Below are 13,720 nucleotides of genomic sequence, written 5' to 3'. Positions count from 1 at the left end.
ATCCACCTAGTCCCAGTCTCTCACTGGTTTTACCCTTGGGTAAATTTTTTAAAGATGGTCAAACTTTTTCCTTTCTTCTGTCTCGTCTTTGTATTTTTGAAACATTTGTTACATTACAATATATAAAATGATTGAAGTGGGGTTAGATAAATAAAACTGATTTGAAGGTCCACTGCCCTGATTGGATTCTGCTCACAAATAAAACAGCTTAAATTAGACTCCCAGGTCTTGGCTACTAACACCTACACCTGGCACCAACTTATACTCTTGCCACAGTCCAGACTCTTGAGCTCCCGCGAGAGCAACTTCTTTTGTTGGACAATTATCATCTCCACAAGCTTTTCGTACCTTACTGTGAAGCAGTTGTTTTTTTGTTTGTCCCCCCCCACCTGTATTACTATCTAAACACCCAACTGTGATGATTTAGGTGTTTCTTGGATCCTGTTTGTGCCATAGTTGCAACATCTCCAAATGAGGCGTTTTGCCAGCTCCTTGGACATGCTTTGTGTCTCTCCTGCTTTACATTACAATGATCATGAGTCAAGTGCAGCATGTGGGCAACACTGTGCAGCTTTTCTTGTTCCTTGATCATAATTTGTTCACCCACGTTCATTATCACTGGTTAGCTGATAAGAATAAAGCCAAAACCTCGAAAGGCTTTACTTCCTGTGCATCTTTTTTTTTCCCCTTGAGAAGAAGAAAAAAAAAAAAAACACTTCAAAAACTGAAAACAGCCCTCTGGACTGAGTATGAGCTTGACTCTTACCGTTTATTACTGATCAATGATAAAGCACAGAAAGGAACACCATTTATGTGAAAATGTGATGGGTCATTACTCTGAAACAACCACCACTGGAGGCCATTTGACCATAATTGGCTTAGTCTCCCTCAGACATGATGCGGAAAGTGTGTCAGCATCTGGACTCACCAAAAAAAAAAAAAAAAAAAAAAAAAAGGTCACTTTGCTCCAGATGGGAAGAAAAATTCGCCATCGACACAAATATGAAAACACTTTTGTTTGTGTGAGAGGCGTTTGCTCACTTTGTTAAAAAAAAAACAAAACCACTGATTGAAAGACGGACTTGTCAGGAGATAACAAGATACAGGGGTTGCTATGACTACAGCCCCACACACTCTCACACAGACACGGCATTCTCCCATCGTGCACCGCTTCTTCCCACGCTGCCTTGCTAATGGGTTCCAGAGCCCACCGCTTAGATCTTCCATCACTGCTGTGGACGAAGGCTTACGACAGAAATGCATGAGCTTTCAAACACGTGTTGGGCTGCTAGAGCAGAAAACGTCGAGCAGTTATTTCAGTGCCTGTTAAATTAGTGGAATGTGCTTGCGTCAGTTCACACGTCATCTTCTTGCACCGTGAACAGGATGCCATGGCAACTACATAAATAGCTCGGGTACATCTTAAATAACCAATCAGTCAATGAAAACCCCACACTTGAGCCCCGCCACTTTCCGCCCCCTCTCCTCCAACTTGCAGTGGAGCTTTCAGCGGAAGCTGCAGTTAGATCGGCGCATCATCAACAAGTCCAACTGGACAATTTATCACCATTATTTTATTTAGAGAGAAGTTCTTAATCAATTTAATGAGCAGCAAACTGCAATGAATGCCTCACTGTGTGAGCAGGTGCACATCTGAAATTAGTACCAATATAACTTTCATCAAATGAATTTCAGTAATCACTTTTATGTTCTTTGAGGCTTTTCCCTGCTTTTAATTACACATTTTAGGAGAACTTGTGAATGAGTTAAAAATCCACCGAATCTTATTCCAGGTCTTGCTTTTATAGCTTCAGCCGTCATTTCTGCTAATTATGATAAACAGTGTGTATTCCTGAGATATGATATAGTTCTACCCTTAAAATGAATTCAATCTAGGTAAGAGATTGCTTAGTTACAGCTGGGGATGGTCTACAGTTTTGTTATCACCATTAAAACTAATGTCAATAGCAGATGCATAATGTGTTTTGCTCATGCCAATGACAAATCTCTACAGCACAGAGGGAAAAATATTAGGCTGTGTATGTATAGACAGAAGAGCCTGGTTTGTAAAATGTTGCACATTTACAACAGCTTACTTGGTTATTTTTAGTACTGCTCACCGTTTTCGCCCAAGTAATTTTGTATAATGTATTGCTTCATATAAAGCAGACCTGATCACTTGTTTCTGTGTTGGAACACCGAGTTACGTCACCTAAATCTCAGGACCTTTGTAAGAGGTGTCATTACCACATATAAACAGGAACAATAACCAAAGGACAGATTGAAAATAAGTCCTTTAGTGTCATTAAACTGAGCCTTCATCCTGTGAAGCACACACACACAGACTGATCGCTCTAGGTGAAAAAGCGAACAAACATAGAAGACATGATACTAACAAATGGGCCGAGACCTCGCATTGGACACAGTTGTTAAGTGAAACGTGGGCATCTGTCATTTAAGTGTTTTCTGCTCTGCCTCTGTTCCCCTGACTCGTCATTTCATCGCCTTTCTGCACTGAGTGGTGGAAACACGACTGACATGTATTCCTGGGGAGCGATGCTGAGGGAGCAGCAGAGCTGCTGATGGACACATCCTGAGGACATGTGTCTGCATCAGGTGGGCTATGAGACTGGGTCACGACCTTGTAATGGGTTTAAGGACATGCTGACATGTGTGGGGCTAATGGTGCATAGAGACTAGAGGAAAAAACAAATGGAGAAGGTAGAGTGAGTTGGAGTGTGTGTTCCAGTATGTTGTGCATGAGAGCAAACTGTGAGGATGTCAATTTCAGCTCCTGTTTGAAGTATGTGTGTTACTTTATGCCTGTCAGATGGCCAGTCTAAGCACCCGTGGGTGGGTGCTGTATGTGCCAGTCTGTCTCGTTGCTCGGCACTGCAGTGGGTGACGTGACTCCTGTGCTCCTCTCCACACTGCAGCCTATGCACGCTCTCATACCTAGCTTCTTTCGTCTGCCCCCCACCCCCAAGTTTTTATCTGTACCCTGTAGTTTCCCCCCCATTGTTCCTCTCCCATGTCTGCCTTCAATCCTCCCCACTCCTCTCTCTGCACTCATCTCTCATCCACCGATACTTGAGCCCATTGATTTGCAGTCTGAATGGGCCAGTACAGGCAGATATCCTACAGCGTGACCTTGCAAAGCCCAAAGGAGAGGTGGGGCGGAAGTGGTGGGTGGAGAGGTAAATAGGTAGGAAAATATGGGTCTGGGGGTGGGGGAAATGGAAAGAGGCGAGGAATCTAAAACTGAAATGAATGGATGAGAATCCCTCTGGGAAACTTGGGGCAGCTCAGATGCATACAGATTGGCCTGCAGTCGAACATTTCTGATTAACAATCTCATAGGAACAGAGCAACTGCATCAGAAACTGAGTCACACCTGCCATTCAAACTTAGCTTTACAGTAAATTTGACAAAGCTGGTCACGTGTCACCACATGTTAATATCAGCGGACTGTGAAGAAGAAAATGCATTCACACTGTACAGTTTACTGCTTTCAAGCTCTCTGTGATTAAAAGAACCTTTCAGAATAAAAGGTCAGCAGAATTCTCAACAGGCTTCAAGTGCTGATGCAATATGACTAATTTCATTCACAGTGACTTAAGAAAGAATCCCTATGAAAATGTGCTCAGATGCATTTCATCATTAGAGTGAAGTGAAGTGGTGTTCTGGGTCCATGACCCCGAAAAACCAACGCTGATGTGACACCTTTTATTTTTATTGAGCAAAGAGATGACAGGAACAGTTCAATGCCATATGTATATGAATGTAAGAGAAAGAGGGTTAGACTGATTTATTAGGGTGATGGGATGTGATTGCTGGACTTGCAGGTAGACCAAGGAATGTAATATAACACGTGTTAAAAATAAGGGTGTCACAAAAACTGTCATTTAAGTGATGACACGTTATGAGTTCCCACTAAAATGGTATCTGGTATTTTCCAGGTGTTAGAGACACTGGATGACACCAACATGTCAAATGTTGGCATCAAGTGTAGATGCATTGGCAGCACTGCAGCTTAAACATCCTGGTGGATTTGAGCCAGGTCTGGATGGTGTGCATTAGAATGATTTACATGCAGTCAACTTCAAAAGTGATATCCTTAACAAAGAATCGTTGTTGTTTTAATGTTTTAGTCACTATACCATTAATTATGAGGCACAGATTAAAAAGTGAAGCTGTGGTGTGTTAGATCCATCTCTGCACACACAAGGAGAGAGATACTGAATCCTTGCCTGATGATTTCATTAGATTTTTTCACATTTGATGCAACACACCTCCACCTCTGGGTGACTGCACAGGAGGCCAGGTGGAAGGCCACCTGTCTGCAAACAATTGCAAACAGTTACTCTCAGACAGTTTGGCAAAGGTTTACAGAGGAGCACCACCCATCTGCAGTGTTTCTATAATACAGACAATAGGGGACTCGACTCAACTGGTTCCACTCCTGTATAAAAGCAAGGCTGTCGATCATGATGTCATTTTGCCGTTACATTGTTGTCCTGTAACAACTACCTCATCATTGTGGATGGTTACGTTTACATATCTTAAACTCATATTACACATGTAGAGTTAAACACACAAGGTAAAAGTAGGCTAATGAGATGCATTAGCCAACTTAACAGTTGTAGTTTCGCACAAAAACAGCAGGCCACTGGGCTTGTAAGACTTTGGATCTGGAGAAAACTAATTGTGAGGGTGACTTAATTCAGCAATTGACCCTTAATATTACCACATTGTTAAAATTTTACTGTTATCATTGGCTAAATGTGCTGTAGTGCTGCTCTTCACAATGTTAGCCAAGTCCTTCTCACTAAATAGTCTACTATCAATAACAGAGCTGAAATAACATAGGATTTCTAAACATAAAAATATCTGATGATTATCGGTCACTGTTCATATTTTCAGCTGTAGCAGAATGTTTAAGTGAGGAAGCTCTAAAATCCTTCCCACACATCTTTCAGATTTTTGGATGCAACTCACTCTGCAGCTTTCTAAAACAAACAATAAAACATAAGTCATAACCTCTTCTTACAGGAATTGGTGAGCAATCTGGAGGTGAGGAAGGAAGCGGGGGTTGACCTTCACTCCAGTTCTTTATGTCCCAAAATAAATACATTTTAAAAAAAGAAAAAGAAAATAGAAGCCGGTCAGTCTATTCCAGAAGAGACTGAAAATATAAGCTACTGTAGCAACTGTCCACGTTCAGTCCTACCCAGACCAGAGGGGAAACCCGGTCATGCTCTCCATTAACTTTTTATTGAGCGAAGGTGGCTACTTGACAATTCTGTGTGCTAGCAAAAGAGAAAAAAAAAGTGTGTGGTCAGTTTTACACACACAAAGACCTGTTCTTCCTGCTCAGGCACTACAGCATGAAGAATGGGGAAAATAAAGGATCCTAACCCTGTCTGACGACATGTGTGGCAACCATGTTGTCAATGATAACTCAAAGATCTAAATGTTAGTTTTGGGCCACGACTTCCAAGTAATCAGATGGTGTGCTCAAAAATGCAACATCATACAACATAAGATAAAAACAGAGAGACCCTACAATGTGCTGAAGTTACAGCATAACTTCTGATTTATTACTCCGTGGTTATCCGTCTATGATTGCAACTCCTGACGTGTTTTTTGATTTAAACAGCCCAAGCAACTACCGAATATTCACAATCCATAACTCTAACTTCAAAAAAAAAAAAAGCCATCAATCCATTTTCATATCCATGCCAATCACTACATCACCCCTATACCTTGTGTATACATACACAAGCTCCTGTATATCCTTCCTGTGGAGTTACCCTCACCACTGATGATGCAAGCCAGTGTGGAGTTGAACCAGAACTGTGTAGCTCACTGCGATGATAAATGTTCCCTCACAATAAAGCATGTACATGCTGCTCTCATAGCAAACACAACAATGCAGTTGCTGCTAGTCAAAGACTGGATTTACATAATGTCAACAAAACCTGCCTTTTATCATCACGAGGTAGATTAATTCATTCAACAGCTTGTACAGAAACAAAAGATCACGTGGTTTGAAATCTGTGGCTGGGATTTCTCTGCCTTCTACAAATCCAGTCTTTAGTTATTTACCAACAAAGCTAGGCAGTACATACGTTCCTATAGGCCCACACCCCCCTTCATCTCCACGCTTCTTACCATCTGCAGTCTGGATGTGGTAGCCTTCTCCTCGGGCTGGCTTCACCTCCAACAGCTGCATGGTTCGGTCCAGTAGGCCGTGGATGACCTCAAAACCCGGACTCTTGTTGTAGTAAACAGCACAGAAACGTCGGCTGTTTCTCGCCCCAACATCTGGGTGGAAGGATGAGAGACATAAGTAACAGTTTCTACAATAAAGCTAATACACACAATTCAGTATGCCACATTTTAGTTTTTTTTTAATCCTGTATATTTATTAAAACATTCATTGACCCTTCTTTAATTAAATCTATCAACTTCAACTACGATTCGACTTGATCTAATTTGTAATGTTTAAGAAAGTTTTCATCTTTCCAAAACTGTACAACTCTACATGTAATAAATTTGTCTCCATCACTTCAGATTTGTTGACGCCTACCTTTGGTCTCATCCTTTAGCACCACGTCTGATATCTCAAACAGTTTAAGGGGAAGTGGCATCTTCCTGTTGGCTGCTATGGTTTTCAACAGACCTGGCAGCAAGGTGGTGCGCGCCACCTGGTGGGGAAAAAAAAAAAAAACGGGTCAAGCTGGAAACAGGCCTGCAGTTCCTTATGGAGGAAGAGGGCGCCCTCTTATGGAACAATCACAGTACAACATTGTGCTTCTGATTAGTTCTCAACTTCTCAAAATCATCCCAGCATTAAAAGTCTTTACCTTCTTCATTTTAAACTTAAGGAGATACATTTTAAAATGCACCTATAAACATTATTTGGAGTTGAAACATTTTTACAGATCATTACACAGACAGTGAAATGAACACCTGCAGATGACATGCTGAACATTTACGAATTTCACTGCAGCCTGTTGTTTGCAGTTTACTGTACAGTGTAAATATCCAATCACATAATAATCTAAAAAGACCAATTAATGCTAAAAAAAAATAAAAAATCTACTCTTTAAGTTACTTTGAGGATAAAAATGTGACTCTCTCTTGTCTTTTTTAAAGGCCCAAAACACTTCATTTCATTTCTGTCTCTTTGTTTGACTGTATATTACCTGGAACTCAGCAGTCTTGGGGTTGGAGATATGAACTGCCCTCATCTCCGAGATCTTCTTCCCAAGCTTTTCTGCAATATCTTCTTGAGAACACTAAAGAAAGAGAAGATGAAAAAATTTGAGGATTTTTTTTAAAGAGAGACAAAAAAAAAAAAAAAAAAAAAAAAAAAAAAACACCCTGAACAAACAAAAAAAAAAAACCCAAACCAAGACAAAAGTTATATGATTTTTTTTTTACCAGGGCAAAGTTGAGGGCCTCTGTAAATCCAGCGGCTGCCAGGTCTTGCCTCAGCAGCTCTGTCAGTTTATTAAGTGGGAACTGTGAACAAATACATAAGAATGCACATGCTTGATTAGACACACTTGATTGTTTAATTAACTCAGCATTTGCTTACAGTAATGCACCATGTATAGAAAACAAGCAAAGGCAGCTACCTGGTTGGCTACAGTGTAGGTGCGTGGGGTGGTGCGGGTAATGTTGTTGAAACCGTAGGCAATGGCGGCGTCCTCCATGATATCGCAGGCATGGATGATGTCCGAGCGAGTGGGTGGGATCTCGACCTCAATCTCATCACCGGCGCCGGTAGCCTGGGAGAGCAGGCACATCCTGGTCAGCAGGTGAGCAATTTTCTCTGTCGATTCACTGTCAGGAGAGGGGGAGAAAAAAAAAGTGAGCCTTTTCATGTTACTGAACGTCCGCTGACACAAAGCATGAAATGCTTTAGTACCAAGACTCAAATGCAGAGTGTGAGTATCATTTTAAGAACATATACTAATAAACTGATCTGAAACTTGTCAATGGAAAGTAAAAACGTGGCTACAGACAGTTCCCACTGGTCCCAACATGGATTTATAGTCTGACAGAGTGGAACAAATCTGTTCATCAATAGTTAAACATATGTTTGAAATTTGGTACGATGTGATAAATCACTGATAAGATCTTTGAACTCAGCCCCACAAGGGTTAACCAACTTATCATACCAGGAAAGGGAGATGCTACATTTGAGCTTCGGTCATGAAAATTTTCCAAATCGGTCTCCTTCAAACACTGATCTTAGCATCTTCTGAGGCATTAAACTACTTTAAAATTCAAATCAAACTTATCCTGAGTAAAAAAAAACAAAACACACTGAACATACAGCTCAGACTAACACACTGTACTTGGCTAATGTGAACATATGTAAATCTGCCAAGTTAAACCATTGTAATAAATGTACGCCAGACATATTTACTAAATGGACAGGGGCTACAGGAACACCGCCTCACTGTATTAAACATTTTAGCGATCAGAGTGACATGTCTGACAATTTTTAATTTTTATTAAATCTATTAAACCTAAAAATTACAGTATTTAAACTTGGGAAAGTTGCTCAAAGATGAGTTACCTAAAACTGACCAATCAGCAGCTATTGTTCAGTTTTAGGTAACTGCTCTCCATATATCAGTTAAAAATATACAGTGCTGTGAAAAAGTGTTTGCATCAACACATCTGGCAGTAATCAGGCCTCGGTGTGACTACTGAAATTGAACTAAACTTTTGTGATTCAACAAGGTAGGTTTGGGAAGCTTTTTTTCTCTTACTTAAGGAAATCATCACTTTAAAAACTGTTTCACATTTTCTCAGATTATCGTTGTTTAATATCAAGATTTATCTGACAATATGAAACATGCAAGTGTGAAAAGAAATCAGAAAGAATTTTAAAGAGGGGTTTCTTTCTGTTTATCTGTACCGGCCTATATTGGCCGTAAAGGTCGAGAACTGAATGTAAATTCAGATTATCATTGTTTTATGTAAATTTTTGTTAATCTGAAACATGTAAACGTGATATTTATTTTGAAGCTTTATTATTAGTTTTAAAAAAGGCTTTTTTCCCCTTTTTTTAAAAAGCATTTTATCCATGCGTTTCATATGCACCTCAAACTCTGATAATTACACTTATACATAAATGACTTACTTGATGCCAACTTTCTGGTTAATAAATTTACCAGACAGCTTCTCCTTCCTGTAAGCCAGCTCCTAAAGTGTAAACCAAAAATCAAGAGACAAGAATTAAGAGCCATTCCAAGAAATTAGTGTCACATGTGTCACATTTCGGATAACTGTGGGTGATACAGTACTGGGTATATGCAGGTCTTGCCATCTGGGTACACCACTTCAGCCTCCTCTACCCTGAGGGAGAAAGAAGAAAACATCACACTAATTGTAATATTCAATGAAGTCAAAGCCAGGCTGAATTTAACAACACAGACAGACAAGAAGTCGGTGAAATAAAGTACAGCTTGTAGACGGGCTTTTAAAATGATATCCAGTAAACTGTGACAGCTGTTGGCAAACAGCTGCTGTCACATCACACAGCAGAGCATGGTAAAAAGTGAAAATATGACTCACTGCTAATGTAAACCTCTACAACACTATACTACACAGTCAACAACATGTCCACTTCCATCCTGAACCAGCATAAGTGACCTGACATCCCATTTACTGTCTGCCTGCAAACAGCAAAGCCAGCATTTCAGGAAGACGTGACATACGTGAAAGGCTGAGCACAATACTCGCTGAACATGGTCACCATCATGTCCAACACAGTCTTCGCCTGTAGGAAACGTGATCAAGTTAAAGTCAGTTTCTCATGACAGTGGTGATAAGTGACAGATTTATTGTTTTCTTCTCTCAACTGTACCTTGGTCTGGTCTGTCGCTGTGCACTCAATGAAGACATTTTTAGTCTTCAGGGAGATTTTTGAATGGTCCCCTGAAACAAACGGCACTTCATTTTACTGGAAACATTTTAAGAAGCGTTACTACTTTCCGATTTTAATCTTCTCTAACTATAGACCCTGAGCATTTCTGAACTAAATATATTAATTGTATACTGTGTAATCTAATCTAACACAAATTTTCCAATAAAAAAAAGAAAATGAAAGCAGAGCGAGGTCACAGCGCTCACCGTTGATAATAGGAGGCATAGACAGAACAACGCCGTTGCTGTCGTAGATGACGGGGTACAAAGGTTTGTCTTCAATAATGTGAAGATAATGCCTCAAGTGGCTATCGGTCTGTAGGAATCAGCAGAACATCAGTGAGTTAGCCAAAACTACAAACTGCCTGTGTGACCCACAATGAGTCATTCACCTGCTCACCTTATAGAGGCTCATGAGCTGGGTGGCCGTGTACTCTTTGGTCTGATTGAGGGGCTTGAAGGAGATGTCTCCTGGACGTTTGGCTGTGTACGTGAAAGGACCAGAGATGGTGTCCAGGTCATGGGTCCCAATCGCCACCAGGCTCCTCTTTCTGCACAAACATACCAATCCGATATTACGTATCGGTCCGATACAAACCTAAATTACTGGATCGGATATTGGAGAGAAATTAAAAATGTAATCCATTAATCTATTAAATATCATAAAAGCATCTCACAAAACTTGCGACATGGTGTAACCCAGCTCATGACCTTAGCATGTCGGAGAAGTATGCGTCATATGATCGAGTGGCTGTGTTGTGCGAGAGCCGTCGGCTGTCTGGTGGAGCATTTGGAGCCTCGCTATGTGCTTCCAAACCGGCATTTCATCTCTGAGAAAGCTATCCCAGAGAAGTAAAGCAAGTGTGTAAGTTCATCTCTGAATGTTTGTAAAGCATTCTCACGTTAAGCTTAACAACCGATATATAGAGCGACTGCCTCTTCTTCCCTCTCCTGTTGCTACTTGAAATCACGAAACTGATCAATGATCGGCTGACTGGCCCTTCTGTCTCTCTTGTTGGTTTATCGCCCACTTTGGGCCAGAAAGTGGAAACGAGTGGATAAACAACAGCAGCACATTTAAGCTTGATAAGCTGTTGTTAGAATTTATTTAATATTACTTTCTGCATCAGGATCCTTTTTTACATAGCTGAGTGCAGGTAACTGTGCAGGGGCGAGTCTAGCAAAAAATTTGTTAGGGGGGCCAGGTAAGGCATTAACAGAGACAGGGGGGCACAAAGAAATACTTTTCTTTCTTATTCTCATTTAAAATGTCTAGTTTTTAATAAATCATTATCTGAATCTTACAACCAAAGTTTTCATCTGATGTAAACTGCAAGTCCATTATTGTATATAGTAACTATTAAGTCTAATAGTTAGTAGGTTATAGTACTTTTCCTTTAGGAAGGTACCATCTATGCAGTCTGCAATTCTGTTGAAGAAAGATGTTGAATCTATTTAATTATTGTAGAAAAAGAATTGATTTCTGTGCATTTTTTATTTTATTTTTTTACATGTGCATTAAATTAAAGTCGATTACGTCGATTAAGCATCATGAGTCAGAGGGTGGGCGGTGGTTCCCTATGTTTTTTGCTGGGAGTTGGCAACCCTATTAGTTAGGGGAAATATTAAACAACCTAAGTACTCTCTAAAATAGGGAGGAATAGTGAGGATGGAGTAGGTTTAAGTTTATTAGATTGATCAGTGTTGCTGAACTATGAAATATTTTGTGTGCAGTGTATTTTTTGCATACAGGTATAACAGAATAGCTTTAATGTTTTGCTTTTAATACTTGAGTATGAACTTCTACAAAATGCAGCAAAATATTTTTAAAAAAACAGTTTTATTGATGATAAAATACACAATCGGATTCATATCGGTATCGGCAGATATCCAAATTTATGATATTGGTATCAGATATAAAAAAGTGATATTGTGCCATCTCTAGTATTAAACAACAACAAATGGCCCCGAGACAACAATTTCCTTTGTTTCAATAACTACTAGACAGTAGAGTTCCACAGCCCAGGACAAGATAGGATATTAAAAAACTAGTATTAAATTGATACCTGAGCTGAATTGGTATTTATGTAACATTTATTAATACTACCAATGTTTTCAAATGTTCTGATTGTGAAAGGACTTTGCTCTCATTTGCAATCAAAAGCTGATGTGATGTGAAGTGTAACACATGGTTAGGAATAAATGTTAAAAAGAAAAAAGAAAGAAAAAAAAACCCTAGGCATCAAAGGAGCCTCTATTTTCATCTCCAACAAAAAGGCTGAAAATCAGTTGGGTGGATGCCCATGTGGCGTGTTCGAGACAACCAGGCCTGGATGAGTTAGATCAGTGTTTCCCTACCACTGTGATAATCTTCCACGGCACATAGGTGTGCCATGAGAAATGATCAGGTGTGCCGTGGAAGATTATCTGGTTCAACCTGATTAGTATTCCAAGCGATCAGTGAGTAACAGGCAGAACAATTACATTCTCTTCCACTAGAGGGCAGTATAACTACTCTGCTCTAATTAAATGGGTTGAAGAAAGTACATAATAGTCATGCTGTGAGTGAGACAACGCAGCACGTAATAGCAATAGATAAATATTTGAAAAGAAAAAGTAGTCAATCTAACCTGGGTCCTGGAGAAAATCCCGACCCAGATGAAGGCCCTAGCATGAAGTAGTGGTTAGAAGGGGTCAAGTGTTTCCTGGACTTCAGGAAGACCAGGAAACACTTGACCCCTGTTTCAATCCAGGGGGTCAGTGTTGACATTGTGGAGGACTATAAATACCTTGGAGTTCACATTGACAATAAACTGGACTGGGCTACAAACACCACAGCACTTTACAGGAAGGGCCAGAGTCGTCTCTATTTTTTGAGGACACCGAGGTCCTTCAACATCTGCCAGAAAATGCTCAGGATTTTCTATGAGTCTGTTGTGGCCAGTGCGATCCTCTGTGCTGTTGCATGCTGGGGGAGCAGGCTGAGGGTCGTAGATGCCAACAGACTCGATAAACTGATTCGTAAGGCCAGTAATGTTGTGAGGATGGATCTGGACTCCCTCAAGGTGGTGTCGGAGAGGCGGATGTTGTCCAAGATAAAGACAATGTTCGATAACACCTCCCACCCACTCCATGACATGCTGGTCAGTCACAGGAGCACGTTCAGTGAAAGACTGAGATTACCGAGAAGCACCACTGAACGACACAGGAAATCATTCCTGCCTGTGGCCATCTCCCTGTACAACTCACCCACTTAACACACAGTTTACTGCAACAGCTACACCCTTCTTGCACATGTTCTTCCTTTTTCAGCTATTTATTAATAAGTGACTTTTATGTGTGTGTATATATATATATATTGTGCTATTCTTAGTTAGTGTATTGTCTGTCCTTGTTAATGTTTGTTTATAATAAAGCACTGTAATGAAAAATAATTTCCCCTAGGCATCAATAAAGTATTCTGATTCAGAAGAAAGCAAAAATGATATATTGGGGACAAACTGAGCCAATTCCAGTATACCTGGTGCGCGGAGAAAAGTTATCAATATGCTTTTTGTGACATTTCTGTTTCGTTGTGTGCCGTGTGATTTTTCTAATGTGATATATGTGCCGTGACTCGGTAAACACTCAGTTAGATTCTGTTTGTGTGTGTGTCTGCATATTTAAGCATGCTTGCAAATAACTGTGTGTGTCTCTAAGCCTTCATAGGAGCATGTGGTGGCTGCAATGAAGAAAACAGAGCATATCAGTATTCTACGAAATGTTTTCT

At 40.2% G+C, this 13,720-nt stretch overlaps 1 protein-coding gene across 1 annotated transcript in view; it reads right to left on the bottom strand.

Moving 5' to 3' along the window:
• The window catches only part of farsb (phenylalanyl-tRNA synthetase subunit beta), a 30,250-nt gene that overhangs the window by 995 nt on the left and 15,535 nt on the right, over window positions 1-13,720 (bottom strand). The window contains exons 6-16 of the mRNA XM_014409518.4: window positions 10,352-10,502; window positions 10,159-10,267; window positions 9,893-9,963; window positions 9,744-9,805; window positions 9,330-9,381; window positions 9,167-9,228; window positions 7,647-7,854; window positions 7,450-7,530; window positions 7,212-7,304; window positions 6,593-6,710; window positions 6,175-6,327 (exon numbers count right to left, since the gene is read on the bottom strand). Of these exons, the coding sequence (XP_014265004.3) occupies window positions 6,175-6,327; window positions 6,593-6,710; window positions 7,212-7,304; window positions 7,450-7,530; window positions 7,647-7,854; window positions 9,167-9,228; window positions 9,330-9,381; window positions 9,744-9,805; window positions 9,893-9,963; window positions 10,159-10,267; window positions 10,352-10,502 (1,160 nt within the window). The remainder of the gene's footprint in view (window positions 1-6,174; window positions 6,328-6,592; window positions 6,711-7,211; window positions 7,305-7,449; window positions 7,531-7,646; window positions 7,855-9,166; window positions 9,229-9,329; window positions 9,382-9,743; window positions 9,806-9,892; window positions 9,964-10,158; window positions 10,268-10,351; window positions 10,503-13,720) is intronic.

Source organism: Maylandia zebra, linkage group LG14, assembly GCF_041146795.1.
Source record: "Maylandia zebra isolate NMK-2024a linkage group LG14, Mzebra_GT3a, whole genome shotgun sequence".
Classification (NCBI taxonomy): domain Eukaryota; kingdom Metazoa; phylum Chordata; class Actinopteri; order Cichliformes; family Cichlidae; genus Maylandia; species Maylandia zebra.
This window is presented reverse-complemented; position numbering and strand designations above follow the sequence as displayed.